The 27,826-nt window shown below is 46.5% G+C and overlaps 6 protein-coding genes across 6 annotated transcripts; 1 reads left to right on the top strand and 5 right to left on the bottom strand.

Moving 5' to 3' along the window:
• Positions 1-4,254: 4,254 nt before the first annotated feature.
• Pmar_PMAR011995 (Female-specific protein transformer, putative) lies at positions 4,255-5,166 on the bottom strand (the record flags this gene model as incomplete). Its single annotated transcript, XM_002774075.1, has 6 exons — positions 4,255-4,267; positions 4,304-4,402; positions 4,452-4,554; positions 4,738-4,872; positions 4,925-4,986; positions 5,087-5,166. The coding sequence occupies 6 exons, from the start codon at positions 5,164-5,166 to the stop codon at positions 4,255-4,257; spliced, it is 492 nt and encodes a 163-aa protein (XP_002774121.1).
• Positions 5,167-5,780: 614 nt separating this feature from the next.
• Pmar_PMAR011994 (phosphatidylinositol/phosphatidylcholine transfer protein, putative) lies at positions 5,781-8,451 on the bottom strand (the record flags this gene model as incomplete). Its single annotated transcript, XM_002774074.1, has 13 exons — positions 5,781-5,873; positions 5,929-6,021; positions 6,072-6,148; positions 6,205-6,311; positions 6,499-6,581; positions 6,770-6,861; positions 6,914-7,005; positions 7,053-7,187; positions 7,236-7,354; positions 7,567-7,638; positions 7,682-7,716; positions 7,759-7,849; positions 8,341-8,451. The coding sequence occupies 13 exons, from the start codon at positions 8,449-8,451 to the stop codon at positions 5,781-5,783; spliced, it is 1,200 nt and encodes a 399-aa protein (XP_002774120.1).
• Positions 8,452-8,557: 106 nt separating this feature from the next.
• Pmar_PMAR011993 (ATP-dependent DNA helicase, putative) lies at positions 8,558-14,132 on the bottom strand. Its single transcript, XM_002774073.1, has 14 exons — positions 13,971-14,132; positions 13,576-13,680; positions 12,614-12,738; positions 12,511-12,565; positions 12,400-12,464; positions 11,926-12,010; positions 11,081-11,180; positions 10,795-10,922; positions 10,257-10,360; positions 10,107-10,213; positions 9,796-9,883; positions 9,385-9,488; positions 8,985-9,119; positions 8,558-8,741 (listed from the first exon to the last, which is right to left on the bottom strand). The coding sequence occupies exons 1-14, from the start codon at positions 14,095-14,097 to the stop codon at positions 8,645-8,647; spliced, it is 1,425 nt and encodes a 474-aa protein (XP_002774119.1). The 5' UTR covers positions 14,098-14,132; the 3' UTR covers positions 8,558-8,644.
• A 1,506-nt stretch (positions 14,133-15,638) lies between these two features.
• Pmar_PMAR011992 (mitogen activated protein kinase kinase kinase 3, mapkkk3, mekk3, putative) lies at positions 15,639-20,012 on the top strand. Its single transcript, XM_002774072.1, has 24 exons — positions 15,639-15,889; positions 15,945-16,128; positions 16,173-16,241; positions 16,286-16,353; positions 16,401-16,490; positions 16,685-16,767; positions 16,813-16,879; positions 16,929-16,967; positions 17,012-17,122; positions 17,176-17,338; positions 17,382-17,446; positions 17,751-17,853; positions 17,897-18,018; positions 18,061-18,221; positions 18,274-18,319; positions 18,371-18,407; positions 18,460-18,546; positions 18,591-18,714; positions 18,764-18,875; positions 18,920-19,051; positions 19,098-19,194; positions 19,236-19,300; positions 19,352-19,436; positions 19,491-20,012. The coding sequence occupies exons 2-24, from the start codon at positions 15,948-15,950 to the stop codon at positions 19,670-19,672; spliced, it is 2,289 nt and encodes a 762-aa protein (XP_002774118.1). The 5' UTR covers positions 15,639-15,889; positions 15,945-15,947; the 3' UTR covers positions 19,673-20,012.
• A 2,233-nt stretch (positions 20,013-22,245) lies between these two features.
• On the bottom strand, positions 22,246-24,655 carry Pmar_PMAR011991 (conserved hypothetical protein; the record flags this gene model as incomplete). The annotated part of the gene is made up of 9 exons (XM_002774071.1): positions 22,246-22,301; positions 22,393-22,523; positions 22,566-22,669; positions 22,718-22,829; positions 22,901-22,995; positions 23,696-23,773; positions 24,046-24,119; positions 24,389-24,485; positions 24,533-24,655. The coding sequence occupies 9 exons, from the start codon at positions 24,653-24,655 to the stop codon at positions 22,246-22,248; spliced, it is 870 nt and encodes a 289-aa protein (XP_002774117.1).
• Positions 24,656-24,821: 166 nt separating this feature from the next.
• Positions 24,822-27,088, bottom strand: Pmar_PMAR011990 (hypothetical protein; the record flags this gene model as incomplete). Its single annotated transcript, XM_002774070.1, has 9 exons — positions 24,822-25,115; positions 25,166-25,391; positions 25,439-25,557; positions 25,604-26,103; positions 26,315-26,444; positions 26,496-26,645; positions 26,689-26,793; positions 26,849-26,906; positions 26,949-27,088. 9 exons carry the CDS (start codon positions 27,086-27,088, stop codon positions 24,822-24,824), a joined length of 1,722 nt encoding a protein of 573 aa, XP_002774116.1.
• Between the last annotated feature and the right edge of the window lie 738 nt (positions 27,089-27,826).

Genomic DNA, 27,826 nt, shown 5'->3' with positions numbered 1-27,826 from the left:
TAAGGACCCCTTATGAGTGTACGACTCACATTGAAGCACTCTCTTTGAAGTGTCAAACTTGGATGCGTATTGTCAAACTTGTGTGCGTATTGTCAAACTTGTGTGGTTTATTGTCATTCTTGATTGTGATATATTCTGGCGGTGTCAAACATGAATTCTCACTGTCAAACTTGGTTGTAACTGAGGAAACAAGTGTCAAACATGGATTCTCACTGTCAATCTTGATTGTAACATAGTTGAACTTTGACAAACTTGGATTTTCATTGTCAATCTTGATGGTAACATAATTGAACTTTGACAAACTTGGATTTTCATTGTCAATCTTGATGGTAACATATCTCGATTGTGACATACTTGAATTCTCAAAGTTAAACTTGATTGTAACAGAATTGAATTGTGACAAACTTGGATTCTCATTGTCACTCTTGATGGTAACATTGTCATTCTTGTCTGCTCACTTGTCAAACTTGCACGGGAAAAGGTGTAGTCCCGAGGGTCTAAAACATCCATTGCATGGACTGCTGAGTGTGTCTTCTTGAGAGGTCCGCTAGCTGTATTGTTAGTTGATACCAGACGATATACACCCTATTCAAAGTTTATTAAATTTATTAGAAAAACTCGAAGGTTAGAGACCATGGATGAGCTTCCGGATGCTTCTGTGTGGTCCACAAGAATACTGCCGGTCAGCGGCATAGAGAATCGTAGCAACGGGGAGAAGAATTTCACTTCACAGGATTTTACGAGATCCCGAGATCTCAATGAGAAACTCAACACATCAAAGGATGAGACAATTGCTCTAATGTACGCGTAAATCACGGAGGTTCATTTTTCCAGATACCAACTTTTCTTGCTCTGCAGGAACTGGAATACGACGGTGGCTTCGTCGCTCTTGTTCTTGTCTGGATGCCACCTCAACTGCAATCTCTTGAACCTGCTAGGGACAATTGACGGGTCACTAATATGAAATCGATCCAGAACCCCTACCGCTGCTTTCGCTTCTTCTGCGCCTCATTAGCCCTGGAGTCTTCGAGCTCCAACCGTAGTTCTCGAACGGCGGGAAGCTCATTCGAGTAGTCCGTGCTCGGTTGCTCTGGGAGGGCCGAAGTTGACTTCTCACCACTGCTCCCCGCGTGCTTCGACTGACTTCCCTGAAGTTTCAAGTACGGATGGGCACCAAGATAACACGAAACTCCTCAGGGGGCGAGACTAGTCCCCGGTGCTTACTTTTTGAGCGGCCTCTGGAGCCTCTCTGGCCTGAAAACGAATAATGTCTGCTTTCGTGATCCGATCTATCATCGAATAGCGTCATGCATGATATTCTCGAATGATGTACTGACTGATTGCTACTGGATAGCATGCTATGTAATGACGCAGAATTCCGAAGCGAATACCCTCTGGTATTCACGTTCCTCTTCCTCCCTCTCCCTTCGTCGCTTTTCTTTTTCTTGTTCTTCCCTCTCCCATCGCCGCTTTTCTCTCTCTCGTTCTTCCCTCTCCTTCCTGGCCTTCTCAAGTCGCCTTGTCTGAGCCTTCTGTTGTTCTTCACGTTGCTTCGCGAATCGGTTGAAGGGATTCAGTGCCTCTCTTACAACACGCTGACAATTGGACGTACACCTCAAATAAGATTGAACTCGAATGGTCAATCTGTGAGACTAGGGTAAGCCAGAAGCGCTTACAACTCGCTCTCGGTAATCTTCATCGTGATTGAGTGATGAATCAGAAGGTTGTGACCCAAGTCGGCGGTCGTCTCCTGCCGCTCCCCCCGTTGCCGATGCTGGTACGTCAGGAGTTACTCTATATCTAACCCACGGCTAGTGAAGATCGTCGCGATCCAGAGAAGTGTTTTAAATACAGTAGTAGGTCAGCTGAAACTTCAGAGACCATATCAACAATCACAATATCAAATCACACTATCTTTTACACTGGTTCGAAACTGCGCAGTGTTGTAATCGATGTGAAATGTGAAATCTCACTTGTTTGAACGGCGAATAAGAATGATCGCGCCGATAACAGCAGCAACAGCAACAGACATCGTGACCACGATAGCGAATATCGGGAATGACGACTTTTCCGGAAGGGCCAACGGAGACGTGACTGAGCATACGCCTCATAGACTAGACATGCGAGTACTCTTTTACCAGTCGTGGTAGAAGTCGGTGACGGAAAAGTGAGAAGAGTTGTCTGCGTTGAAGGCGGCGTTATCGATGTAGTCTCAATGGAGCGAGTGGTCGTTGTACTGGTTACTGAACGGTCAGCATTCGCGGCACGCGAGGCTCTCAAATCTCCCACTGGGAACTGTCGAGGAAGCAGGTGAGCTTGGAGGGGCTTGTGTTGTTGTGATGGGAGACAGTGAATTCGGATAGCAGCAGGTGAACTTGAACCTATTCGATGCGGTCGCGTTAGGGCTCGAGTTATCTCGCGGAATACTGAGCCTGATAGTCCTCATCATCGAGCGTGTCACTGTTGGCAGGTTCTGATGGACCTTAGGCAGAGCTGTGGATTGCACACAGTAGAATCCTCACTGGAAATTATGACATCACCGAAAAACTGCACATCCCTCCCAAATGCAGTCGAGAGGGCCATTTCGTCCTTCGTAGAGAAGGTCTCAACCCCGGAAGTGGTCGAGAGTAGCCTTTGGGTGTCGACACGACAAGACAGGTACCTATCTGGACGACCGAGGGACTGCCTCCGACTTCACGCCTCACCATTCGTATGACTCATCGATGGGCTGTAGGTGCCGATGCCTTTGAGGCTCTCGTCGGAGGACTCTCCCAGTAGATTCATCGTAGCGGAGGAGAGTAAAGTACTCAAGCTCCCAATCGTACTGGTCTGTTGACCAGTACCTTACAGTTGCTTGCTGATCATCTGTGACCGGTATGTTCTCACATGAAGATACAATGAACGTTGGTTGGGGGCACTTTCAGTAGTTGACTAATTTTCATACCGGCGACATCTCGATATTGGAACGCCTACGGCGAGCTCGTCTCCCCATCTGAGTTCGACTACGTCTGGGCTCACCTTACAGAAATGGTTCCGTCCTCAACTCGGGGAGTCGGCGTCCACTCACAACCATTTATCGATGAGTCGCCGATACGAGGGCAAGTCCTGAGCGGCAAGCGCATGCGGACACCGCAAATCCCAGTTATTGCTGTTGTGTATAGGTGAATAACTATGGGCTTCAGAACCGTTCAGTGGAAATGTGAAAAGTTTTCAATTTCGCGGTCCAAGACAGACCTACCAATGGAGTGTAAACCCTATCTTGACTTCTCTCACATAATCGTTCGCTCGACTGCAGAAAGCATTCAACCTGAGTTGCGCATTCGACTACTAGACGGCATCCAGCTGGCCAAACCCACACGGTAGCTTTCCCAGGCCCATCAGCACAGTCATCCACACACGGTGGGAGTTCCGACGATGGAGTGTCCGCCCAGAAATCTAAACGATGCGGGTTGAGATAGATCTTTCCGACTAGGGATGCCACTCGCGCAATAGTTAGGATTATTCGCGCAGTCGCTTAGCAACGCAATATAAGTTTCTCCATCGTTGAAGCTAATGAAACCAAGGAGGATCGTTACATCCGCAGTAGAAGTATATAATGTTAACGTCGCGAATGTACTGTCAGGGAAGCTTCTATCGACCAGATGAGAGGTTAAAACTCGCTCTCGCTAATATTGCAAGAGCGAGTCGTCCAACAGAACTTCTCCACTCACCCTGCACCCCTACCGAGGAACTTTCCGGCTGAGTTCACGCATTGGATGGCTCGGGTGAGCTCCGGTATCCAATCAGTGGCGAGGACACTCCGCAAGATAGCGAGACCGGTACCGAGTGCATGAAGAACCATTAACACAGTTCTTACAAGAAGTTTTGGAAGTGTCACTATATTTTACAGTATTGTGGATTCCGTCTAGTTCCCGGGACCCTGGAGGCAGGTTCTTGCAATGTTGCAATACATATCTGACTTCCTCAACTGAGCTCAAGATTTTCCTCACGACAATTTCGACACGATTTAGGATAACAGTGTGCGGAAACCAACGATAATCTACCCAAGATTTCTCCATACTTCCATGTGAAGTTGTTCATGTGTATATTTCCCCATACTAGATCCTTGTATGATATCGAGAACTGTCAACATTGAACCAAAGGAAGAATTGTCAAGCGGATGCCAATGAGCACGGGCCACAGCTACCCGCGCTCCTCTGGGACGAATTGATTCAACAACGCAAATGGAATAAAATCACATTGGACGGTTTGCGGTCAGTCGCTATCACTGTCACGACTGCTAAAATACTGAGATAAACTATACATATTTGTTTTCTTATTCTTCTTCTCTTTTTTGGCTTTTTTCTTTCTGCTCCTTGAAGCCTCATCGCTCAAGGAACGACTTCGACGGGAACTCTTAGACCTAATCAGATCATGAATGACCATCCTTTCCAGCAAAAGTAGTCACTTACTTCCGATCAGTTCTCGATGACGATCGCTTCGATTTCTTCCTCTTCTCCCTCTCCCGTCGATCATCACCGCTATCGCTGGATGCAGACAAACTACGCTTCTTCCCTATCACATAGAAAACTTCGTCCTGCGTTTTAACATATATTTGGTTTGTTTTGAAGTTCACTCGCGAATAACGGTAACTCCCACAAGAAATGTCAATAAGAATTTGCCAGAAATTGCATGCAGTTGACCAAGTGGATATTTCCCTATAACTGAGTTATTCTTTTGAAAGTCGACAGCACTTACGTGATTCCCGAATCCTCCTAGCTCGGCGTAGAGCTTCCAAGTCTCGTTTCTCTTGAGCTGCTCTCCGGTGGTCTCGATCGGCGTCCAGGTTTTTCCGATACTCTTCATTTTCAAATCTTTCTAAGTATCTAGCGCCTCGCGGAAAGACCCCAAAATGCTGCAGAAGCATCCCATTTAACCGTCTTACTTCTCGACTCAGTGGAAGCAAGTTGAGCTTTAAATTCTTCCCAAGTGAGACCAGTCTTCTGCCTGAGGCATAAATAACATTACACACCCTCTCAAAACAGAGCGAAATGATGTTTATGAAAACACGGACATGGACACAAATATTGCCACAAAACCGGCATACCTTTCAGCGATGCGATCTTCGATTGACGGACCCGAAGGCTCGGACTGTTCACTGCGTCCCAGCAGGAGCGGATTGTCCATTCCCTGTGGCTTGAACCCTCTCTGTTTCCCATACGATCAAGAGCTGCAATCAGAATCTCTTCCATCCAGTTTTCCCATCATAACGAAACATAATTGATATTGAAAATACACAGCACATCGTTTACACTAGTTCAAGAGTCGTCGATCGCCGAAGAGCAACAGAAAGCTACTCAAGATCAGACAATACAATCACTAGCAATGCGATTTTTCCACATTTCTCTAGATAAGGAGAGGCACAGTTTACTGGACTTATGCGCTAGGGACGATATCAGAGATGTCCATGTGAATAAGCTTCTCGAACAAAGCGATATTATCACTATCTGCGTTATCAATGTGATAACAAACCGAACCCGTGAGAGGCTCCTTGTAAAAGTCCACCAGTAATCGCCGAATTCACATCTCAACGATGCCAAGAATAAGAAGTTCTCATCCCACTCACCAACAACTACAACGACAATAAGTTTCGAAATATTTCTCTAAACACAATACCACACCATTCTCAGAAGCTTCGTGATGAACTCAGTAGTTTAACTTGAAAGGGTGGCGGAATTCCGTATTCATTGCATAAGGCGCTATCAGATCGTCCACTATCTTAACAGCATTGTTCTAGCAATCTACTTCGACGATTGATGCCTCACGGGCATCTCCGGTAACAAGTTCCATTCCTCCTCTGGGGGAGCTGCCGGCCAAATGTCACCATCGCTAACCTGAGCAGGTGAATAAGATTATACACGGGTCAATTTCGTGGCGCGTGACGTTTACCAAGTGCAGCTTAGGCAGGGGGATGTCTTCGTCACATTGGAGATATCTTTGTCCCCATATAACAGGCTCGAGCTCTCCATCACCACCATACTCCTGAAAGGATATCCACAAGATTTTCAGATTTCTTCTTAAATTTTTGTTACTTTCGGAATGAACTTGGGGTCCACAAACTCCGAAATGGCCTTAACCGGATGCGACGAGCTACTAATCTTAATCCGATCTGCAAACGATGGGAAAATTGCATAAAATCAGACGGAGCGATGTGATGGCGGCTACCAACGGTGATGGGGTCGACCCACGGCTTAGCCATTTTCCATAACGTACTGATTACCACACCAGCGTTCACTACGACCATCTTACTCAGCACCTCGGGGTAGTAGTATCTGATCAAACGATCCAACGCCTTAGTATATATAGGAGTTTCACCCGTGATATGGGAAACATATTTTGCGACTACTGCATACCGCGAATATCGCGTTTTTCACCGAGTTTTACGCCACTTCGACGTAAAACGGGTGAAATTCCATTGTATTTTTAGAGCCACACCTTACCCCAGACCTTCCGACTCACTGATCAATATTCAACTGCTTCTTGAAGCCAGTGATGAAGCTACTCTTTCCGTGACCTAATCCTACATTCTTCATATCGATAACCTGACTCATCATAACATGCCATGTGGACCTCAAGATTCCACCATGGAACATTCAGCGACCTAATACACTCCCTCAACTCCTCGCCTGACCAAACCGCTCAACACTGGTCACATTTTGTGCAGCAATAATAACGATGAATACCCGAATCAGCGATAGTGACACCCGGGTTCGATCCCTGCACCTCGCACCATCATGTGCTTGTAGCCCCTCCATCCTGAGTATCTCAGCTGCATCTTCACGCGTTCAATTATTTCCATTTCCACTACATGCTGCCCCATGCCTAAACATATCCAAGGTTCAATCGTGCAAGATACAGAATAGGTCCAAACTACATCTGTCCAGACCTAGCTTCGTATAAGTCGAAGCACTAGGAATTTTCATGTACACCACCGGGGTGCCAAACTTCGACATTCCATAGAAGTACCTGCCAGACCCATGGACCTATGCTTTTCCTTAACGCCCTATACCCACCATTCTAATGGTTTCATGCATTCAGGATCTACTAGGGGACATCGTGGAATGTCTCTGATGGGAGTATTCATAAGCATCTCCATTTTTTTATCAGCTCCTTCCGCCTTGCGCCATCTCAACATACCCCGAAGATACCTACATCACAACCAACCTCCAAATGCGTCTACAAAATGGCCTTCTCACGCGATGGTGGCGGGAACTCTCTCCTTCTCATGAGAATACCCCCGGATGAATCTCAACATACACATATCTTCCAACATCAGCGCATCGCTGCCAACACCCTTCACAATTTCGGCAAAAACCTGATCAAATCAACGACCTCGACAACCACTGTCATCATCGTCGAGTTGATGACTGTCTCAAGCCTGTCAATAGCAACACGAGACCAAGCACGACCTATCACTCCTTACGTGTGAATTGAAAAATCATCATTACATTCAAGGAAACTATCTATAGAAATGTACTATTCCCAATCTCAATGGGAACCAAAACCGACGGCGCCGCCCCCAGTCACCTCCTTCTCCTCCTCAGAAAGCGGAGGTTCCGTCCACTCTTCCGCCTTAGCGCTGCATATCACCTTGGGGCCCTACAAAAAATGCATAATTTTTCCATACCACTCCCCTCTCTACCTCCACCAAATTGTTGCATACCCTTCCAGCCAGACCTGCGCCAAGCTACCACTTCGATTCCACACATCAAGTATTACCATCACTTCCAGAAGAGACCTTTTTACCCTCACATCCTACACTCGGCATCATCAAATTCTCGTTCATCCCTCCAGCAACTTTTCGCGCGAGCTGATACAAGTCAATAGACAAACCCCCTATATGCGGAAATTGAAGATGGTGAAACTCAATGGGAACATTTCCGGCATTCACCGTCATTTCCAGAGTTCGAAATTCAACTTTATACATCAGAGGCTGCTGCTGCCGGGCGGTCACAGCAAAGTGACTAGCTCTCTACAGCGATTCCAAGAGAATCTCAAATATTCGAATGAGAGCAGTAACCGCTCCTCGCGCAAATAAAGGCTTTCTTCTACTCACAATACGTCCCAACACAAAGAAGGCCACAAATCCGAAAAGTCACATTGCAGTCGGAAACAGTCCGCAGTAGCACCCTCGACGATTATTGTATAAAACCCCATAGGAGCTTCAAGACCTCGCTAAAAATCGCGAACTTCGATGACCCTCCATCTCAATCAATCGTCTCCAATTCCAATTTAATAACTCCCTCTCGAATCGCATCGACCGCAGCACCCCTGTTATTTCCCCTACCACTCCTTTATTACATCATCGCATGACCCCCCAGTAGAACTTCTCTTCCTAGGTGAGCTCACTGACGTCTTCCCATTAGTTCTGATACTCCCCGACGAACCGTGGCGATGACCGCCGTGAGTCATTACGAAGACAAAAAATACCCAAATTAGAAATTGTCCCCAACCCTGCAATTTCTCGAGCTCTCAACACAACAAACAGCACCGTATACGAAATAACACGTTCCACGATGTCTCGAATACCCACAGTCTTCGAGAGCAATACTAATATATCTATCGACGTAAATCGATCACGTGATCGATTTCAAGACTATCTCTTCTACTCCTGCATCTTAACATCACCTTGATTCTTCTCTTCACTCTCACCGCTCGTTTCCTCTCCCTCCAGCTCGTTAAACATGAACTCTTGCTGGTAGCTGAATGATATAATTATTCAACAATCACAATCGATCGCGTGATCGATTTCAACCGCGCCCAAACATACAATGGAGTTTCACCCGTTTTACGTGAAGTGGCATAAAACTCGGTGAGAACCCCCGATATTCGCGGGATGCAGTAGTCGTGGAATTTGTAATTCACTAGTATTTTTCATATCACGGGTTTCATATCTCCAATGTTCCGTAACTCAATGCCAATTTTCCCCATCCCCTCCCTATTACTCTATCAAGAACTGTGTTGAGCGTTTAACATCAACAAAGAGCGAATAAACCCTCCTGACGTCCTGAACCTCCACTTCGGATGAATGCCTCTTCTGAGCTGCCAGATTAGCTGTGGTAATCAAATGAAGACAGTAGCTGACAACAAAAACGAACACCTCATTTTCATGGCGCGCGACATTTCCAAAACGGCCCTCGTTACATACGATCACTGACTCTAACCAAGATCACTGAAACGCTTCCGATGAATTCCAATTACTACATTTTCCCAATGGAAATAGAGAGAGCTTCATTCTCTAGCATCGTCAACAATATTTATCCAAATTCTCTTTCCAATGTCCAAAATACATACCCCGAAAATTCCACAAATAACAAACCGCAGATCCAGCCCAACCCCTACTACCGCAAGCTTGTATCCATTCCTATCTTAGTCAGCAAGTCCTTCGCCTCCTCCGAAATCTCAACATCCTCTTCCTCGCTCCTTATATCGACAATCTGCCTTATTTCCTGACACAAGCAACCTTTTCATACCATAACTCTCCCGCATCAGCAACACCTTTCGAGATCTCGAAAAGCATCCAACAAGGAGCGCTAAGCAGGGTGGGAATATATGCACATGGTCAACTACAGGTGCTAGTAAAAATATGAAAACTCGGGGAAGTAATCCATGGTTTTTGTACACTTCTACCCAAAATCATGTGTAAATTTTCAAGCTCAGTTGAGCAAACCAAACATATATTACCACACTGGCGCTAAGCCCTCCTCAACAGATCAATCAATAACAGCTTAGTCCTCCTCCCATCTCCCCCCTTACCTTCTCCGTGTACGGCACTGTCGATATAATGAGCATCCTATCCAACAGATCCAGAGGAATGCCATGCGGCGACTTGTAATCAGTTCCCCTAACAATCGTAATGATGGTACGCAACTACCATCTGAAATTCCATCAACCTCAACCAGTTCAAAATCACTACCAACCGAACCAAGAGGGATGCACTATTACACTCATTCGACAAAAACAGCAAAGCAAAATGAACTCGAGCAATCGCTGGTAGATACAATCACCGACCCACGCCCAGAAGGAGGAGACGAATCAGCTTTCCCACCCAGATTCGAATACACCACCTTATATTAGTAATTCCTCTATTAGTCGCCATTATCACCACTGGAGATGTCTCCTGCTCCAGCGCTCTATTGAGGAAGGAGAAACACTCTATGTCCAACATGTGAACCTAATGAGCCTCAGTGTCCACACTCCCTATAAACTATCCTTACCTCATCGATGAACAATACGCCAGGAATAACGTCAGCCTTGCCCTCCTCCTTCCATTCCCCCACTTTAGCATCGATCTGCTCTCGAACTTCCGACTTAATCTCGCCTGAACCAAAGGTCTTCGTCAATGACAATACCTCCATTTCTTGAAATCACTACAAGTATAATACAACATTCACGACGAAAACTGTCAAATGTCACCAAAAGTCCCACAAATTGCATTTATAAAATCGCATCTTTCAAGAGAATAAAAATCTTCGATAATCTCACATCTGAACGAAACTCCGATTGTTCGTAATGGCTACAGGTTCGATTCCCGGCACAGACTTTTTTCGGGCTTTTTTCCCGCTACTAACAGTCAGTCCAGAACAATTTCCGCCAATACTCGATCCAAGATGATTATAATTTTCCCATTTTCCGCGGAATACATAAACGACTCTCTTGCAAATCTTGGAAGCTCAACAGGTGTACTCGCGAATAAATAACTCCAACAAACAGTAAATGTGCACCATCGCAGTATATGTTCCCCTCCGTGCTCACCAGTATCGCCGGCGAATAAGGCTAGAAATCCTTGTGTACGAGAATTGATAACATCCACCTCATGCAGATTCACCGTATGGACTACTTCCTTTCTCTTCTGCAGCTCCCCCTCTGGACACTGCACAAATCTGAACACGAATCGATCACATACATCGACGCCAACACAGAAACGAAGAGATCCTTCTCGATGGAAGTTTGCATACCGCGAGTATCTATTCTCCACCAAATTTCACGCCACTTCACGTAAAACGGGTGAAACTTCAGCGCTGCAACAATCTCATATTACCTCGTTTGTGGCCCCATTGCATCGTAATCTCTCGACCTAGCGAAACTCCTACCCAATACGGTGATCCTCCCTGTAGACTTGTCGATACTGATAACATCACCTGAACAATTACACACACAATGTATTCACAATTAGTGATAGTGATATGAACTACCCTATCACATAAAATAGTTACATGAAAAACACTAGTGAAAAACGTAAAACAGTTACACAAAGTGTCCATAAATATATCATAGTTTACTCTTCGGAAATTCACTCTAGGGCCATTGTTACTCGACACTCAACAAGTTTTCGCCCAGATATACTACATCGGAGTTCCACCCGCGATATGAAAAACACTAGTGAAAAACATATTTCACAAACCACTTCACGTCGCGAAAATCTAGTTTCGCGCCACTTCACGTATAGCAGATGAAACTCCATTATATAAAAATAACGCTTTTAAATGCTACTATTTCACTTAACTTGAAAATTTCGAATTTCGTTGGAATTTCACCCTGGACTACTACTCAGGTACCCAATAGGAAAATACGCCCCCTAGTATAACACATTCACCATCGATTCGTTTTCATTTATGCAGTACACGGTAGTCCACTAGTAAACAATTCTTCCATGTCGCGAGTAGCAAATCCGTACGAAAAATATGAAATCAACCCCCGAATTCACTGTCCCACATTTTTTGGAAGATTACAGTACCACCCCTACAACAAGGTATCATCTATACATATTCATAAATGAATCGCAATCTGAATTTCATATGCAATATCAACATGAAATTTGTTACTCACTCACTCATATTAAAATATTCCAAGTCGTTTATGAAGACATTGCAAAATACCACATACCTGCAGTGATCTTATCCTTCTGAATCGTCTCGATCATCTTCTGCCCAAGGTCATAGATAGTTTCCATTTCTGTGGTTTTCAGGACCTGAAAATCAAACACGTAATTACATACAATGGAGTTTCACCCGTGATATGAAAACTTTTCAAGACTACTGCATAGCGCGAATATCGCTTTTTTTCACAGAGTATTACGCCACTTCACGTAAGACGGGTGAACTCCAATGCAAGGTGTGCAGCAGATCACCAACACTACATAAGTAGAAATGGAGAAACATCATTGCTCCTCCAATATCAACCAGAAAACAAAATTTATTTACAAATAAATACGGAAATTATAGATATTCCAGAAGTGGAAGTAGACATAATCTCAGCTGAATAAACCCACAAGTTTCCCTCTCATACAACGAGTAAAAGTGGAGAATTTTCTTGCAGTTTACAAGAAAATGCAATGACGAATATTTCACCAACTACTACCATCTTTCCCCACTTAGCAAGGCCACCATCACTCGATTTCTCAATTTCTATCTCGACAACTTCGCCTAAATAAAATATCTTTTCATCCGTCCAACCTTCCAAAAAAGATACCCTCAATAATCTCCGCTTCCTCGCGAATTCTAACGCCAATCGACTTCCGAAACGCCTGAGGGGAAAATCCCCTTACACATACCGTAAAAACAACAAAACCAACTTGAGTGAGAGCCTCAGTCTTGCTCATCTCTAGTGAGAATATTTCACTTCCAGCCAACATAGTAAAGGGAGTGTCTTCGCCGAGCGCCTTCGCCAAAGCCATCGCAAGTGCCGTTTTTCCCGTACCTGAATGACATGCCCTAGCCGATCACTGGAGTTTAACCCTAGTGATACGCAAAAAAATACTTGTGAAGAATACATTCCACGACTACTGTATAACACGAATATCAGGTTTTTCACGGAAAACGGAGGAAACTTCGTTTTTCGTTAGTAAGTCAGATCGTGCTACGACAACTCTACCAAAGAAGCGATGAGTTATTAATAGTAATCAAGTTCGGAAAAATATGAATACCTTTTCTGGTGATAATTTTGATACCATTTTACGATTCTATGATATAATGAATTACGCACGTTCGAATCTCCGTGCGAAGAAACCAATGTGTTCATCTACCCGACACAACGAAACGTCATATGAGGCATGTATTAAGTCTACCAATAACTAATATACTTGCAGAATTCGGCGATTCGATAGCAACCTCAATCAATTCATGACCATAGCACCGTCATTTCGCGTGTAAAACACTTTACGTGTTTTACGCATTATTCTCATACGTTTTTCGCGAAGTGCTATGTGAAATACGCTTTTCACTAGTGTTCTTTCTTCATATAACTGTATGATACTGATGATATCTATATAGTAGTAACCCATTGCCCAGTGGTATCTTCTGTGTGCGTTATTCATATCTTTCATTCTATCATTCGCTCAACGTTGCATCCAATGAGTTGAAATAGTTTAACGTAGTTTTACCCTAGTGATATGAAAAACACTAGTGAAAAATACATTCCACGACTACTGCATACCGCAAATATCGCGTTTTTCACCGAGTATCACGCCACCTCACATAAAACTGCAATTGTAATATGGATATCTTCGGTATCGTACAAACCAGTCAAGAACCTCACCAGGTTGGCCAGCTATGAGTATAGCCCTTCCGGCGATCTTCCCTTCTTGGATCATCTTCAATATGATTCCCGCTGCCTTACGAGCTCCTCTCTGTCCGACCATGCCTAACACACGAGCATCATAGTTGTGGAATTTCATCGGTGATATGAAAAAACACTAGTGAGAAACATATTTCACAACCCACTTCACGAAAAATAATTGTGTTATCGGAGTATTGTGCCATTTCACATAGAAAAGGCGAGACTAGTTGAAAAAATTGCTTACGACCGAAATGCATATGCAATAACCTGCTAAGTGTTAGTTTGGAGCTCGTAAAATTAAAACAGAACGAAAAAAAGAATTTCCATGAAAAAAAATTTCCCCATTGGAAACTCATGTAGTTTACCATAATTACCTTGAGAAATCTTCCGAGCATCCAAAGCGTCATCAAGACCAAGTCCTCGTATGTGACTATGGGCACCAATTCTCTCGATCCTATGAACATCACGGACCTCAGTAGCGACCTTTGGGGGGATTGACATATCGGAGAGGAGGGGACTATTGAATCGAGCTGAAGAGGGGAATGATGACCATATGACGTAACTCGTCATGGGTGAGAACCGTTCAGGAGAGGCGAGTTTTTGGAAACAGAACTATACATGTTAGGCATGGAAGATTATATGAGTCACAAGTGAAACGCCCATCAACCTTACGAGGAGGAAGAGCGTGAAAATCCACAAACTTTGTCGGCGCGAACCTCAGGCGAGCGAGTGCAGTTGTGTCGTCACGGTTTCGTACGCACTACATAGGATATGCGAAGAATTGGGGCGATATCAGGCAACTGATGAACTGGTCTGTTAATGACTTCACCACATCGTCATCTACGCTAACTTGTTGTATTTAGTAAGACCATGCCCCGAGTTTCTACTCCTCTCGTGCGCCTCAAAAAGGTCTGTGATCCTCCTACTCTACTCTGGTTGTTGACCTCTGTGACACTCAGGCCTCGGTTCGAAGACTTGAAGTTTATTCAGCCTGGTCGGCGGAACGGTAGAGTTGAGGGCAGGGACTTGGCCTCTTTCTAGTATGGTCCCGTTGCCTCTGAGTCTGGACTCAGGAAAGGGCCCAAGCACGTGCACAGCCACCTAGGAAAAGTACCGCACTACAGATTTTTTTGGTAGAATCAAATTCCAACATCGAGTTCATCCACGTTCGATTCTTGGTGGCGACATATGATAACCAGTTCACCAGGGAACATCAAGTCTCTGATACTCTTCTGCCAACCTACCGTGAGCAGGCGGATTCATGAAGAGTTATACCATCTCTCCTTGCGAGACCAATAGATTAAGATTAATCTTGCTATCTTGCAATTCCTCAACGCAAAGGGAGCATGTGGATTAGATTTTTGATCAACAGTTTTTGTCGACAGTTTCAAATCAGTTGCGAGGCTGCTCTTCGCTTTACATTACATCCATCGTTTCCGATGCAGATGAGTTTGTTGTTCAACACTATAAGGCGTTTGCCGCTCTTCATGGGACGGATAGGACGCAAACCTGGGTGAACTCGATCTTGGGTAATTTCAATGCTCACTGTCTCGTAACGGGATGGTCAATTTTCCCCTCCCCAAGATTTGTGTAACCGGGGTATCGCCTTCTCACTGAGTCTTTTCCTAATTAACTATCATATTGGGTAAGGGTAGGGCGATGGGGTCCTCTGAGGGCCTCCGCGGGCAGCGATTAATCCTATCCATTTCTCCATAAGCGTCGTTAATGTCGTCCTAGGATTGAGTTCACCCCATGGTTACATGTGAGTTGTTGAGATCTGAAGTCATATGTCTCTCTCTGGCTACTAATGCTTACTCTTTCTTGATCACCACATCTCTCATTGCAATTCGAGTGTTGAGTTAAAGTGAGTACGCAAGTCTTACTTGAAGGTACCGCAGCCGCGAATTGAACGTGGGTGGTGCATGCGTTCATGCTCGATATTGAAATAGCTACTTGAACTCCCTCGAGAGACTTGTTCGAATTGCCTTCACCAACAGTTAGCTCTTAGCCTCCGCTTTGTCCGTGGCAACTGCAGCCTCGACTTCCTCTTCCTTACACACCACCAAGGAGACTGTTGCCTCTAACGCCTATATTGTGCTCGAGCTCACATCGACCAGAGCTCTCCTTGATTTCCATTGGCACCCAGAGGACGACGCTGTTGGCCTAGCGGAGTGATTGAAGTTGTGATTGAAGTTTGCCCTTCCGAGAAGGTTCTGAATCCCCCTCTTGTTACAGCAACTAACAAGCAACACCCTCTGACCTTTGCTTGACAACTATTGATTATAAATTAAAAGTAAGCTAGCTCAACTTTGTGTCACCTTTTTCTTGAACAATCTCCGCTGTGTCAGATTATGATATCGACCACTCACGTGTTAGAGATGGCCGATAACAATACAACAACACGCTTGAACAAGCCTTGTACTGTTTGTGAATCATTATCTTCTAATCTTTTTTACGAGGATCATACTACCACTTGCACTTCCACTGAGAATGGAAGCTCAGATGCACTGAATTCTGTGGAACAGAGTGCTGGTAAGCACACCAAACGCTCACAATCTCTTCACCGGACTATTCAGGTACACCCTCGACCAATGCTGGTGACACCCCTAGTGGGAAGGACTTACTTAAACTTTTCGATTCCCGAGGTGCTCGTACGTCCACTACCCCGTCCCTCTACTGTTGACCTTAGATTCGGTCGATGAGTCGAGACCACCTACGATGGTCCGGCCTGAGTCTCCGTTGAAGAGCGGCGAGACAGTAAGTTCCCAGTAGAGACTTTTACTAGGATTGATATGCGTTGCCAGATGTTGAGCTTAACACGTGGTCGACCACGACCAAGACTGACATCACCAACGATCAATGATGGTCGCCGATCTTCCCTCCTCTTCGCACAAGTAGGTTCGTATATATGCTCGTGCTCCTCTGTTGGCCTCTGGAGTTTCCTCACTTGCTGTAGAAATTTACACACGAATTCGAGTAGAAGTGTACAGAAAGCAGTTATGTTTCCCAAAAATTTTCTCAGAATTTTCATATTGTTGCCAACACGTGTGGTTGACCATGTGCGCATTTTCCCATACTTTGTGATTAGATATCGCCACCAGCAGTGCCTCACCCTGGGGATGTTGGTAACTACTCAGGCCAGGTCTTGAGGAGTTCAACTTCTCCAACAAAGTGAATAGATGCCTGTTATTGGTTCGATGATGAAGAGTGTCGTAGGTGTACTCCTCCACACCTGCATGATTTAAACAATGATCGCATGTCTTGCGGGAGCAAGAACAAGACTGTAAATGCTCCGACTACTAGGGAGAATACTAATACCACTCTTCTGTCAGATCCCATCTCCGACTGGATCTGAAACCTTCAGCCCGGAGGTTAACCATAGTCTCTAACATGATGATGAACGACCTCTCTTCAGGTCGAATTTCCAGTATTCTTTTCATTCCAACAAATAGTTGGATCTATGATGAAGAGTGTGACAGAGGGCGAGCGCCTTGGGCCAGGTCGCGGTGTGACCCTACAAGACTTTGTAACAATTCCGATTGATCCGCAATCACCGAGGTTCTCCCTTTCCCTGTTCAGTTTGACGCAGCTGATGCTGTAGCTAACGTGATGGCTTCTAGCATATCAGCGCACCCTCAGCGAGTGAGCAGTGCTGGGGCGTGCTCTACTACTACGAGCAGAAGCTGCTGTCGTCGTGGGTCCTCTAGTCGATGTGCGTACCTGGGCGTGAAACCCCCTATAAGTGAGTGGTTGTTAACATGGAGGAGATGGGAAGTGTAGTTTAGGTCCAGACGGCCAGCGACGTGGTTCATGGGTTGGAGGTATGCGGAATAGATCATCAACTGAATATGTGAGCCCTTTCTTATCATGTGTATCGTGGATGTTGATCTTCTTGCATTCTCCTTCGTTGATCTTCTTCTTGATAAGTTTGTTCAAGTTGATCAGCTTGAGTTGATCATCTTGTTGATGTTGTTCTTCTAACGATCTCTGTTGCTCTATACAAGTGTTAACAACAACAATGAATATTGTTGTTATCAACACTATCAATTGTTATCAATGGTTTTTGTACACTTCCATCCTGCGTGTAAAATTTCTGAACGTAACTCCTGAGGTCAGCTGACGAGATTTACATACTTGAACGCTGACTCTTTCAGAATCGATCAAGGTGCCTTTCCGCGTCCTCGTCCATTCCCGATTCACCTGGTGATGACGATGAAAGTCAATATTTTCCTCTTGGTCGTACGAGGAGCTTCACAGGTGCGCCACGGTTCTCCTCCATAGTTAATTTCGTCTTGTACAGCGAGTACAGTATCGCCCGCGACGAGCAGGAACGGTAACCTCTCGTCGAAGGCATTACTACCGCGACGACGCATACCGGGTGGTCCAATGCAGCGTTTGACGGACTCTGTGACCAACGGCAATGTACGACAGCTACTATGCCTCAGTTCATACCTCTTCCTACAGATGCGGCTCATTGTGACGGATGATTCGGATAGCACGGAGGAAGTTGGCGACACTTGTGAGGCGTCAGAGGTCGTCGTCGTCGCTGATAGTGAAGCGTATGGTAAACGTCCCGTAGGCTCGGGGAGTCCAGCGAAGTCTGAGTCGCTATCACGACCGAGGAAGTAGCGCTCGCCCTCATCTCTCTATCACTTGCTGTGATCTCTTACATTGTAGGGGTTCGCTCATCGAGGGTGCCTGTCGGCCGAGACGCAATAGCAGGGTTGGTCGTTGTTACTCATGTCGATTCACTCGAAGTTGTCCCTCTTCTCAGGCGGCATGTTTCATTGACGTCCATCCTTCACCACAGAGTAAGGGTCACGATCTTCAGGGTTTGCTCGTACGATTGGTTACCTCTCTCAGCGATAGCCTCGGCAGACGTGGATTTCGGCAACCTCATTGGAAGCGGCAGTTTCGGTGATGTGTTCAAAGCCAAATGCAAGGACACTGGTAAGTTACTCCGCTCTGAGTTGAACTTTAAGTTTTATGTTCAGGTGAGTTCATTGCCGTTAAAGTCGTCTCTTATGAAGACGGGGACAAGGCGAGCGAAGTTGCTGCGAAGCAACTGGCGAATGAGATGGACATATTACAACAGTTGGAGCATCCCAACATTATACGGTAAGGTCAGGGTCGGGCAGCATCAGCTTTATAGTGTTCTCATTCGCAGCTACCTTGGGCATGAGTTCATACCACCCAACGTAGAGTGGGATCCTCTGCCACGGGACTCAGCAGTGCATCATAGACTGCTACAACATCGATGCAGTATGGGCAGACTACTTGTAATCGATTATTTTGAGTTTCTCCATTGATTTGCCGTTTCTAGGTGTTTACTGAGTACATGTCGGGAGGAAGCGTGAAAGCCGCCCTGAACGATTTTGGTGCTTTTGAAGAGCCCCAAATCGCGAGTTACTCTCACCAGATCCTCTCGGGTTTGGAATATCTTCATAAGAGATCGGTAAGCCGCATACCGTCACCATTGATTGTGCATCATGTTTATGTAGGTATCTCACCGTGATTTGAAATGCGACAATCTACTGCTAGATGCATATGGTACGGTCAAGCTTGGTGACTTCGGTTCAAGTCGCCAAATTGGCTCGAGTAAGTCCATTGGGCTCTTCGGGTTGTATGTTTCCCCTCAGGCGTCGTCGTCACACAGTTGTCCGGCTCCATACCATGGATGGCTCCTGAGGTCATCTCGGCTGGGGTAAGGGTCTCGACAGTTGTGAAGAGGCGTTCACTGTGTCGATTCATTCAGGATAGCAAGGGGTACTCGATATCAGCAGATATATGGAGTTTTGGTATAGTTATTATAGAGATGGCCACAGGCACACATCCTTGGGGTGAGCAGCTGGGAAGTTGATGATGAGATTTTCGGACTCATTTTTGTGCATCAGGCAAGTTGGAGAATCCTGTGATGGCTATTTATAAGATCCTGAGTTCGAAGACTGTCCCCTTCCCCGAAGGCGCGTCACCTCAGCTTAGTGATTTCTTATCTGCGTGCTTACAGTATGAGCCATGCGGACGGGCTACGTGTTCTGAACTACTTCGTCATCCTTTCCTCACAATGACGTTGTAGCAATCGTCAATTTTAGAGGGGGCTCATGTGAGATTGTTTGTGCATAACGGTTATTGCTATTTGGACGATCCTCACCTAAAAAATTCACCCCATGTGCACATCCATTGTGAGATTGCGTTTTTTGTGGTTGGGTCCATGTAAGGGTGAAAGAGGATGTCATTGAGGACCTGTCTGTTTGATCGCCACGAGATTTCCTGCTTTTTCGTGTGATCTTTTTTCTTATTTTCGATAGTATTATGTATATGTGGTCGTAGCACAGTTACTTCGCCAAACTTCGTCATATCAACCATATGTGACTAAGGCTTGATTCGCCCTACATCGTGTAAGCTTCATCATGTTATTGAAGGTGCATTTGTTGTCAATGAACTCGGCTGTCGACCGAATGAGTGAATAAATACATACGATCGATTCCATCACAGTTAGAGGAATCAACTGGAAAGAACTACTAGAAGTCTGTCCATCAGGCCACAGATTGATACACTCTGTTTGCCTTGTTTAGCAACTGGATACCTGTATGCATCTCCTGTGTAAAGAAACAGTGTGACAGCTTACTCCCCTATGGCGCGGTAGAGATGGTCGGGAAAAGTCTGAAGATAGGATGAGACCATTCGCGATAAGGAGGTTAGAATTTTCAAACTGAGACTAGGCCGCTTTTCTCAACTCCTGTTACACCAATACCAAAATCCCTCTGTGCTCCTAGCACTGTGTAGTGTGAGGCCGGAAATTTCTAAGATTTAGTGTCGTCGTTGTTTACGCAAATGTGGCCTTCAACGGACGACTCTTCCTTAGTACGTCACGTTCGAAGCTGTTGTCTTATAGCTGAGCCTTTATCTACTGTCACTACGCCGATCGAACTCGAGTGTCTCAGGGGGAAATCGTCGGGCCTTGATCCGGAAACGACTTTCCCGATTCTGCACGCTTCGACGGAAGTGATACAGATGTTAAGATGGTGTTGTATGCTTCTTGGTGCTGATGATACCGCTATAGTACTGGTTGCCCCGACCACGTCAGAACGGGAACTGCGCGACATCTCCCACCGATTGGAGGAGTGGGCAGCATCTTTCGGGCTAAGACTGGACCCAATGAAGACTGAGGTCCTTGTATGGGATGTAGCTCACATCGAGACTCTTACTGACCATCTCACGCTCGGCACCAGCGCGGTTGTCTCCGCAACTCAGATCAAGACCTCCGTTGTATGGCTGGGGGTTCGGCTATCGAGCAACTGGGAGAGCAACGTTTGGAGTGCTGCCAGCAAGGCCAGGATGAAGCTACCAAAGCCGCGAACACTAGTCATGGAGAAGTTGTCCGTTTCGATAGCGGTAGCCACTGAGTTCTGGGTCCTACGCCTACTCCCAGGGTTCATGCGCGGATGTGAAGCCTGGGGAGTCCTTGTGCATAGGAAATGGGCTGAGGACGCAATAGGACGGCTCGAAGTTGTGTTAGGCAGACTACTGTTCAATGCAGCTCATGACCGGTCTTGCACCAACTCGGTCTTATGTTGGACGCTGGGACCGTATAATGACCAGTACTGCGTGTCGTTACTGTCGCCTGGCCGAGGAGACATAGGTGCACTTCCTAGGCTGCCCGGCTACGGACGTTGAGTCGATCCGTAGGAGGATTTTTGGAATCGTTGATCCCCCTGACATGGATCTACACCGCCATATTTCCCTCAACTACCTGCTCGCGAGGATGGTGCTCACTGGTACCGGGAAGGACCTACGCAGTCTTAGAGACTCCTCAAGGTTGGTATCTCCAGATTGGGGCAGGCAAGGGCAATCTCTCGTTGTTAGAACGATACGGTTCCCACGCACTCGGCGGACTGGGACAATGTAATGGCTAATCTTTGGTTGTGAATATGGTGCTGAAGTGGCTATGATACGAATCATGAATGCAGATCATGATGATGACGATGTATGAGTATTGACTCGCCAGACTCGCCCTAGGGGTGGGGGGACATACGATAATACCGCCAAATGCGAGTGGTGAAATATCGTTCCTCCAAACACACAAACTAACAAACAGATCGAATACTGGAGTTTTAAAGGAGTCCATCTAGAGTCTTCATGTGATAAGACTTCTATCCTCGCCAACAGGTCAAAAAGAGTGATGTGTCGAGGCTGGATTCTCATTTCATCTGCGTGCGAGGAGTTGTGTTGAGCATAGTCACGGTGGTGTGTGCTTGTATGGTATTTCTTATGCTCTGAATTCGTATTACTTTCGGTGAGCTGGAGGTGACACATCTACGTTAGCTATCCTGATACTAGGCTGGAATGTAGTTACTCAGATGCAATGGGTCCAACCTCAATATCCGTTGAGTTTATATATGTTACTCAGTATTGGAACTTATTGGTAGCGTCGAATCTGTTAGATTGTTGACGGACTTGTGTTAACGTGTTGTATGGAGCTAGACGTGCGGTAACTTGTACGAATTTGTGAGATGCAGTCTGAACAATTGTAGCAAGTTTGGAGGGTTCGCAGGACGGATGAATCAATCTTGAGAAAACGTGGGGCTCGTTAACTCAATACTGTATCACGATAGAAAGGATTACAGCTCAATAATAACAAGTATTAAATCATTCAAATAGTTCAATGTTGAACTCCTTCAGTTTCTCGATGAAATGTTTATTATCTGAGAGAATGATGTCACGACATCACTTCTAGAAAAACTAGAACCGAATAATCTGCCACAAGGGAATCTCCATAGGAAGCAAGGTGCTTACCCCGACGTTTTGACTCGTTGTAATTCAACTCATCTTCTCTGAGTTCCTCGATGGTGGCATCTAACTTCCGCTTCAATATCGTTAGCGTCTCGGTCAGCATATCAGCAAACTCGTTGGCCACGTTGTCCATCCTGTGTAAATTCGCCAGACTGAGCATTGGAATGTGGGGTCACCTTTGTTTCAACTCCTCGATTGCGGTGTCCTTCAACTTGATCTCATCATCTTTCTCCCGCGCTATCTCCTGCCACTCGTGCGTGCGGATGTCCATTTCTTCTCGCTATACCGTCAAAATGCGCTTGACAACGGACAGCTCTACCATCATTACTTGTCCGGTCAGAAGCGTCTCCATTTTATTTATCTTGTTTATGCGCATCTCCTGAATTTGCTTATACCCTCTGGCGGCATCCGATGTAATAGCGAACGTGGCGTGTTGTGCTCTGAAAATCTAATGTACACTCATCTCAAGTCTCATCGAGCATAATTCCACATATCCAATGATAAGCCTCACTGAATAAGTTCCTTTTCCATTTCTCTCATTGCCATTCGATCCTCCCTCGTTCGTTTTGCTATTTCATCAGCTTCCATAGATAACACAAGGAGTTCCTATCGATGCCTATGCCCATTGTTGTTGACTTGCCAATCCCACCTTTTCTAATGACTCGTATTCTTTTTGGAGGTATTCAAACAGAGCAGGCGGTAATAGCGGCATCTACCGAGCGGGAAATAATTCTTTTGTCCTTTTTCGTTCAGTGTCTATTACTCCTATTGGCCCAGCGACCTTCTTCTTTTTTCCCTTTTTCCCTTTACCTCCTTTCTTAGGCATGTTGACTCGAAACGCTAACACGCAGAGCGGGTCAGCATCATCCAACAGCGATGATGGGGATGTACAGAGTTATATGACCAATGTTATATTGACAGAAACTCGACATGGAGGAGAATGTGCGACAGTGAATGCTACAATGGTGATGGAATGTCGCCAAGGTTCGAGATAATGTTACCGCCGATTCTGAGAGAAAAAAACGATAAGAAAATTATATTCTCCTATAGACAACGAACAATTGTGAAAGGAAAAATGAGACGGATGATTTTCACAGAATCAACACCCCAGGCGAACTGCTTACTGTCCTTCCCCTCTTAGCTGGCCGTGGCGACGCGTTGGAACTTCCTCGCGAAGACTTCCCTCGGCCACTAGCTTTCGTGCCGCTGGAGGCTGCTCCACTCGATGAATGAGCTACTCGACTCGATCGACGATACTGAGTGTCACCAATGGTGTCACCGGAGGATGTCTGTCATTACTGCCTACCGTCGGGGTGGACTCCTTCTTTACTTGACTGCGAGTCACCGGCCTCTCTGTATTCGCATCCCGGACGGAGGAGAAGATCTGCACTTGCGTAATAAGGGAAAATCACATTGTTCGAATAGACCATATCAGTATGGGAAAGTATGCACATGGTCACAACGTGTGTTGGTGATAATACGAGAATTCTGAGGGAAATTTGTCTTTTTCCTGTACACTTCTACCCTAAGTAGTGCGTAAATTTTCATAACTAAAAAGTAAAATTCCCGAGTTCAATTGAAATAAACGGAAATATATCCTCACATTGTCAAAGCGACGATCGAAAGCCATTCCAGAAAAGCTGAAAACCCGATTACCTTATCCTTAGAATCGATACTTTGCGCGACGGTCTCATCAACTTCTAATGAGAATAGTTCATCCAGTATTGCACCTGAGGGCAGCCACTCCGACCGTAGTGCATAAAACTGTAGGAAGCGAGAGACTTCGAGTAACTCCGTGGGTAAGCCTTTTTGAGTGATAAATCACCACTGAATTCAGACGAACCAACCAGTGAACAAGGCGACCAGGAGAGTACTATTACAAAAGCATAAATATCTCTCAAAATGATGTTAAGGCATATACATCTAATACGAGTTTCTCCGTGATTCGAAGCAACTCTGTTACTGACAAATCCAACTCAGCAATCGAATACTTTCTTACGGCTTGGATTAGCATCATATTCCATCCAATGATTACGAACAGCCCGAATGATGTCCTCCTCCTGCATGTCGGAAGACTCTAATAGGCCGAAATAGGTCTGAGGCGCAAATGGGTAAACGTCGTAGCACAGGAGCTGATTATTACAGCGTATCCGATTATTCCCAGAAAGTCCGATTCACAAATCATGTTCCTTATGAAGTCACAACCGTCCAAGGCGAACGTGGGCGCGTCTCCTCGGATGCTCTGACTGGGTGCGCTTGTTGTCATTGATGGCGAGACAAGATCGAACCTTTCAAAATGCCCCTCCCACGAATCGAACCGACGACCTATGTCACACGAGCGCACCCGCCAACGATCTGAACACAACTCTCGCTTCTTTTCAGACCCAACGATTTTGATGATACAAATACAATAGTTGAAATAATGCCACGACTTAATCCTTGAGCGCATCAATAGACTTCTGACTCTCTCCTCCGCCCCTCTGTTGTCGCTCCGCCTCCATTTCCATCACCACTACTGCAGCCACTGCCTCAGCAGCACGTTCCTCGTCAGTGTATTGAACGTGGCTTGGACCGGGCGGCGAGGGGAAGAATCGTGCTGATGATGACGATGACGACACATTGGTGTTGTCAACATGTGGGATAACCAGCGAACCCTCGTTGATGCCCATTGCTTGCTGCTGCTGCTGCTGCTGCCCTTGTTGCTGTTGGTGTACCCTAGACTCAACCTGACCAAGCATCATATCTCACCCTTAGTCATCGATGTTGATCGACTCACCGTGCCTTCTGGTGGTGCCTCCGAAGCGGTGGGAGTCCCCGAAGTATCAACGTTTCCCTCGTCCATCCCGCCATGGGGCATCCTCGTTGTGTTGACCTCCATAACTGGTTGATGGGTCCCCGCCAGAGCATCGGCGATGACCAAGTCTTGATGCCGAACACAATACCCCTCATGGAAAGCAGCCCTCATGCATCCCCTCTCTCGGCACATATCATGGCGACGGCACCTGCCGATACCAAAATGACCAAAACATCCACTGCGAGGATTTCCTACTTTCCAGAGCCTGAGGTTGACGGTACTTGCTTATTGCAACCCTCGACTGAGCACATGATTCGACCCACGCTGCCGTCGGCGCGTCGACGTGGCCTTGCTGGTCCAGACAGGCTTAAAACCTGAGAAATGTTGTACACTCCTTCATCAGCAGCTTCGCAGGGCTACCTCTCCCTGCAGACTCTCCATGTGATGCTTAGCACACATTCCAGCAGAGTCATCGTTGAGCATTCTAGCCTTCATACACCCCTTCACTATGCACCGTCTACTGTACTCGGGACCAAGGTGCATACGGCACTTATCAGGCACGGTATTGTCTCCAACAACACGCCGGTTAGCCACGGGCTGGATGCACCCAGGCACCGAACATTGAGGCCGCGCCCCTCCATGAGCCACACAAAGGCCGTACTCTCGCGCCGGTCTTTGGCACATGATATGGGAGCATCTTTGAACGAGTGTCGTCACTCCATCCCAGTGTATTGGGCATACCCTCTGCCCCCCTGGGCCGCTGGGCAGGGCTAAATTGCTGCACCCAGGGGTAGAGCACGTCGCGGGATCAGGCTGGCCACCATGCATACGACAGAGGCCCGTATTGCCAACAGGGCGTCGTCGACACGAGGGCGCCCCATGACACTGTGGAACTGAGCCATGCGTTCCACAATAAATGCCTGAAAACAGACAAGTGCCGGTGAGTAAGGACTGCTGAGAACACTATTCGACGACTGATTACTCCTCAGTGTAGGGCGAAACCCGAGAATTGAATCGACGCGGCAAGAAGCGTTCATACTATTGCTTCCCGCCTCATAACAACGTAAGTGAGATCGGGTTTGTTAAGCATTGATGTTAAAAAAAGGAGTTCAGGATTGGTACTATACTCACTTGGTTTCTTGGCCAGTTTGAAGCAGTTGAGGTCCTGGCACATGCCCACAGCTGTGTAGCCCCCATGGTCGTGACAGCGGCCACCAGCGACGACCAGACACCGCCTTCCACACCCTGGGACGTCACAAGCCTAGAGGGATATCACTTCGATATGTCAACAAGGAGTGGTATAACAGCTCACCGTGTAGGAGCTGGGCATAGCGCCATGGGCGTGGCATAGGGGGGTTGGATGGCGACAAGGCTGACCGCATCCTGGGTATCTACACTTGGCCCCTCCACCGTGTCGTAGACAGAAATTGCCCCCATGCCGGACCGACGTGCACCCTTCGACCTGAACGACCGAGGATATGGTGATGAGAGTGGCAGTGCCCTACCTTGCAAGGGAGAGCCTTCTTCTTTTTCTTCAGTTGGTTGGCGCCGTGCTTGAGGCAGATTCCACGAGCCTGTGCTACGTTCGTGCACCCTTCCACTAGACACAACTGAGTGATGATGATGATGGTCATGTGCAATAACCATCTGGTCGGCTGGTCTTACTGATGCTGACGATCTCTTCTTCCTGTGACGCGCCGAAATCTCGACAGCTTGATTATACCTATAGGACTTAATCGACACCGAAGGACGGGATGGAACTCACCTCGGGGGAGTAGGCTCGCCACCATGAGCGGTGCATCTCCCACTCTCGGGCCATGGCTTCTTGTGACACCCTCTTACGGCACAAACATACCCATCAGTTCCTATATCGGACTCAGGTGTTGACGGCGGCCCCACTGGCATCCCTCTTGGGGTAGTAGGAGGCCCCGTGGTGAACCCATGAGCCCCATCGCCCGGCACGGGTAGGGGCGGCACCACACCATCGCGCAGTAACTGGAGAAGCAGTTGTGATTCAGAGAGCATGTCGAAGGGCCTACCTCGGCTGCGACAATCCCAACGACCCCTGCGTCGTCACTTGGATGCTCTTGCACATGGCCAGACGAGCCTGTGAACAAACTTACTGATCAATTAGAATGATCTTAATCCTGCTCATTCCACGGCGGAGCGAAACAGGGCACTAGGGAAAGACCCACAGGATATGAGCAAGTCGGTGCCGTCCAAAGCTGGCCATAGCGGTCGCGCTCACGTGCAACATAACGCAAAGCCGTTCTGAGGTACCGAGAGCCATCCCTGGACTTACTGATGACAGTTGCTTGGTTCCCAGACGAAACTGCGTTAAGTGCTTCCACCAACACCGCTTCGTTTATAGTTGGCGGAGCGGTGACGGTCGAATACATCTTTTTCAACGGCCAATTCTAATCGATTGTCCTGGCGCGCGCATAATTCACCAGCCAAGTTCGTGGTTATGCGTGCACTATGGTGGAAGACTCACAAGGTGGATATTATCAAGCGTGTGTGTAAGCAACTCGATATCGGTTTATTCCCTTGGAGAGACTTTCGAGAAGCGGCGATATTCCCAACACAACTCAACGAGGTGTTAGGGTGATCCAATAGGTATCCAGAGGGTCTCTAGGTAGTAGT

This window comes from Perkinsus marinus (assembly GCF_000006405.1).
Source record: "Perkinsus marinus ATCC 50983 genomic scaffold scf_1104296958712, whole genome shotgun sequence".
Taxonomy (NCBI): Eukaryota; Perkinsozoa; order Perkinsida; family Perkinsidae; genus Perkinsus; species Perkinsus marinus.
The sequence above is the reverse complement of the archived record's forward strand: the minus strand, read 5'-3'. Positions and strand labels throughout refer to the sequence as shown.

Coding starts and splice junctions, on each gene's coding strand:
- Pmar_PMAR011992 (XM_002774072.1), top strand. CDS start 15,948: ATGATATCGACCACTCACGTGTTAGAGATGGCCGATAACAATACAACA. Junction 16,129..16,172: donor TTCTGTGGAACAGAGTGCTG/GTAAGCACACCA, acceptor CGGACTATTCAG/GTACACCCTCGACCAATGCT. Junction 17,447..17,750: donor ATAGATCATCAACTGAATAT/GTGAGCCCTTTC, acceptor TGACTCTTTCAG/AATCGATCAAGGTGCCTTTC.
- Pmar_PMAR011993 (XM_002774073.1), bottom strand. CDS start 14,097: ATGTCAATCCCCCCAAAGGTCGCTACTGAGGTCCGTGATGTTCATAGG. Junction 12,465..12,510: donor GGAAGCGGAGATTATTGAGG/GTATCTTTTTTG, acceptor TATTTTATTTAG/GCGAAGTTGTCGAGATAGAA. Junction 11,181..11,925: donor GAAGGATAAGATCACTGCAG/GTATGTGGTATT, acceptor GTAATTGTTCAG/GTGATGTTATCAGTATCGAC.